A 3,508-nucleotide genomic window follows, 5' to 3' on the forward strand; every position below is an offset into this window, starting at 1 on the left:
TTACATCAGTACAACATCGCCCTAGAGTTATTACGCATTGTCACATATGAATATAGGGTCTCTTCAGAGCTAAAGCTTCACTTCAAATACTACATTTAAATGATTTTTTCTTTCATCTTTTTCTTCATCGTATTCTCTCCCATGTGAGTTCTCATGTGTGTCTTTACGTGACTCGAATGTGAGAAGGCAGCATCACACATTTCACACTTATATGGTTTCTTTCCTGTGTGAGTTCTCATGTGTGTCTTCAGATTCCCCGATGTTGAGAAGGCAGCATCACACAGTTCACACTTATATGGTTTCTCTCTCGTGTGAGTTCTCATGTGTACCTTCACATCACCCAGGCGGGAGAAGGTAGCATCACAGAGATCGCACTTATATGGTTTCTCCCCCGTGTGAGTTCTCATGTGTATCTTCACAGAACCCGATTGAGAGAAGGCAGCATCACACAGTTCACACTTATATGGTTTCTCTCCAGTGTGACTTCTCATGTGTTCCTTCACATGATTCAAGCGGGGGAAGGTAGAATCACACAAATCACATTTGTATGGTTTCTCTCCCGTGTGAGTTCTCATGTGTATCTTCACACTACTACGACATGAGAAGGCGGCATCACACAAATCGCACTTATATGGTTTCTCTCCTGTGTGAGTTCTCATGTGTTTCTTCTTATGATGCAGAAAGGAGAAGGCAGCATCACACAGTTCGCACTTGTACGGTTTCTCTCCCGTGTGAGTTCTCAAGTGTAACTTCATGTAACCCAGGTGGGAGAACGTAGCATCACACACATCACACTTATGTGGTTTCTCTCCCGTGTGAGTTCTCATGTGTGTCTTCAGATTACCTGATATTGAGAAGGCAGCATCACACAGTTCACACTTATATGGTTTTTCTCCAGTGTGTGTTCTCATGTGCGTCTTCAGATGATATAAGCGGGAGAAGGCAGCATCACACAGTTCGCACTTATACGGTTTCTCTCCCGTGTGAGTTCTCATGTGTATCTTCAAAACACTCGATCGTGAGAAGGCAGCATCACACAGTTCGCACTTATACGGTTTCTCTCCCGTGTGAGTTCTCATGTGTATCTTCACACTACTCAGACATGAGAAGGCAGCATCACACAGCTCACACTTATACGGTTTTTCTCCTGTGTGACTTCTCATGTGTATCTTCACACTACTCAGACATGAGAAGGTAGCATCACACAAATCGCACTTATACGGTTTCTCCCCCGTGTGAGTTCTCATGTGTACCTTCACACTACTCAGACATGAGAAGGTAGCATCACAGAGATCACACTTATACGGTTTCTCCCCCGTGTGAGTTCTCATGTGTACCTTCACACTACTCAGACAGGAGAAGGCAGCATCACATAGATCGCACTTGTATGGTTTCTCTCCCGTGTGAGTTCTCATGTGTGTCTTCACACTACTCACACAGGAGAAGGCAGCATCACACAGTTCGCACTTATACGGTTTCTCTCCCGTGTGAGTTCTCATGTGTGTCTTCACACTACTCACACAGGAGAAGGCAGCTTCACACAGTTCACACTTATACGGTTTCTCTCCCGTGTGAGTTCTCATGTGTATCTTCATATGATGCAGATAGGAGAAGGCAGCATCACATAGTTCGCACTTATACAGTTTCTCTCCCGTGTGAGTTCTCATGTGTGTCTTTAGACTACCTGATTGTGCAAAGGTAGCATCACACAGATCGCACTTATACGGTTTCTCTCCCGTGTGCGTTCTCATGTGTTTCTTCAGGTCACCCGAGTGTGTGAAGGCAGCTTTACACAGATCACACTTATACGGTTTCTCTCCCGTGTGAGTTCTCATGTGTGTCTTCAGATTACTCGATTGTGAGAAGGCAGCATCACACAGCGCGCACTTATAAGGTTTCTCTCCCGTGTGACTTCTCATGTGTATCTTCACATTACTCTGACAGGAGAATGCAGCATCACACAGCTTGCACTCATATGGATTTTGCCCGGCATTAATTCTCACGTACTCCATCGTGGTTCAAGGAAAGCTGCCACGTACTGGTCACACACGTGTTTTGCTTTGTAGACTGCCTCGTCACACTTGTAGAATTCCTATATAGGCTCTCCTACAAATTAGTAAAGAGAATACAAATAAATGCATGTATTGATGTAGAACAAAAACGCGCCATGTTTATGTTTGCAATATAACTGTTTATTCTGAACATCGAATTAATATCACCTAAACATCACGCGTCATTTAACGACTGTAAGGTCAAGCACAAAATATATCACGAAACTAAATACACTGAATTAATATAAGAAACATCCGTTTACCCAATGAAGTCACTGAACGTCCATGTGGTGTTCTCGTATTAGACTGATGTTACAAACGTTAATGGTGTGATTATATACCTGCTGTTATGATGAAACCGGTCCGATATCCTGACACCTGGGTAACCGGTCTGATCTCCTGATACCAGGACACAAGGTGGACGCTTCCCCTAAATAATTACAAAAGCAACTGTGCACCTCGCCCACAAACATTGCTGTAAAACTATCTCATGGTCTCTCCTGGGCTTGGTGCTTAAATGGCATCCGTACTGTGTAGGGATGTCGACTGTTATTTCTACCAAAGCAGGACTAACCAGCCTCGTAAACAAACACTAACAACAAATCACTGTATATATAATGTTCTTATGCACACCAAGCAATCCCGCATCTCTGACTTCTTGAACTCTGAGCTCTCACAGCATCCTGCAACCCTTTTTAATGTATCTCATTTCATGTATATTAAACAATGACTGGTGACACCTACAAACCATATATTTTACAACTGCGTAAGTAATTAAGGTCCTGGAGTATGCATGTGTTTTTAAGCCATCTTATGTCTGATTTAGCGATGGCTATAATGATGGGGATATAGCGTAGTTCAGTCTTCACAGCTTGCTCGGCACCACCTTATTGGTTGTGTTATACAAGGACTAGCATAGGCACATTGCGCTGCTCAGGGGGAAACGCCCAGGGACAACTTGCATAGAGTCGCAATAGATGAACAAAATACGAATGGGGGTTAAAAATATTCGAACAACAACAGTTTGAAACATTGCATGATTTCATGTAGTCAAAGTCTTCTAAATATACATTGTGTAGAAAATGCGCCAAGTTACTATGAGTATGCTTCTCTGGCGGTGCCTCAACTGGTGACGTCATTAGCACACGCTATTCCAGAATGTGCTTTGAGCCATTCCAACACGCATTGCGTGCTACGACAACAGCAGCCATTTCGAAATATTCGTACCTTTGATTTTTTACTTGCTTTTAGATAGTATTTTTTACTTTTAGTCATTCCTTTTAAACCAGCTGATTCTCGCAACAAAATGCTTAAAAACACCTACTGTGAGCATACTTGCAGTATGAAAACATGACCAAATGTTCGCATTAAGCCAGAAATGTGAATCGAGGTGTAGTAGAGCATTTTGAAAACTTTTTGAGTTTTGGCGTATAGATTAATCAACATATCGATCATAT

At 42.6% G+C, this 3,508-nt stretch overlaps 1 protein-coding gene across 1 annotated transcript; it reads right to left on the reverse strand.

The window, feature by feature from the left end:
• LOC106818524 (zinc finger protein 709-like) lies at positions 1-2,669 on the reverse strand. The gene is made up of 6 exons (XM_014823225.1): positions 2,393-2,669; positions 1,638-2,106; positions 1,470-1,568; positions 1,338-1,343; positions 330-1,001; positions 1-21 (listed from the first exon to the last, which is right to left on the reverse strand). Exons 2-6 carry the CDS (start codon positions 2,010-2,012, stop codon positions 1-3), a joined length of 1,173 nt encoding a protein of 390 aa, XP_014678711.1. The 5' UTR covers positions 2,013-2,106; positions 2,393-2,669.
• Between the last annotated feature and the right edge of the window lie 839 nt (positions 2,670-3,508).

This window comes from Priapulus caudatus, unplaced genomic scaffold (genome assembly GCF_000485595.1).
Source record: "Priapulus caudatus unplaced genomic scaffold, Priapulus_caudatus-5.0.1 Scaffold2302, whole genome shotgun sequence".
NCBI lineage: Eukaryota > Metazoa > Priapulida > Priapulimorpha > Priapulimorphida > Priapulidae > Priapulus > Priapulus caudatus.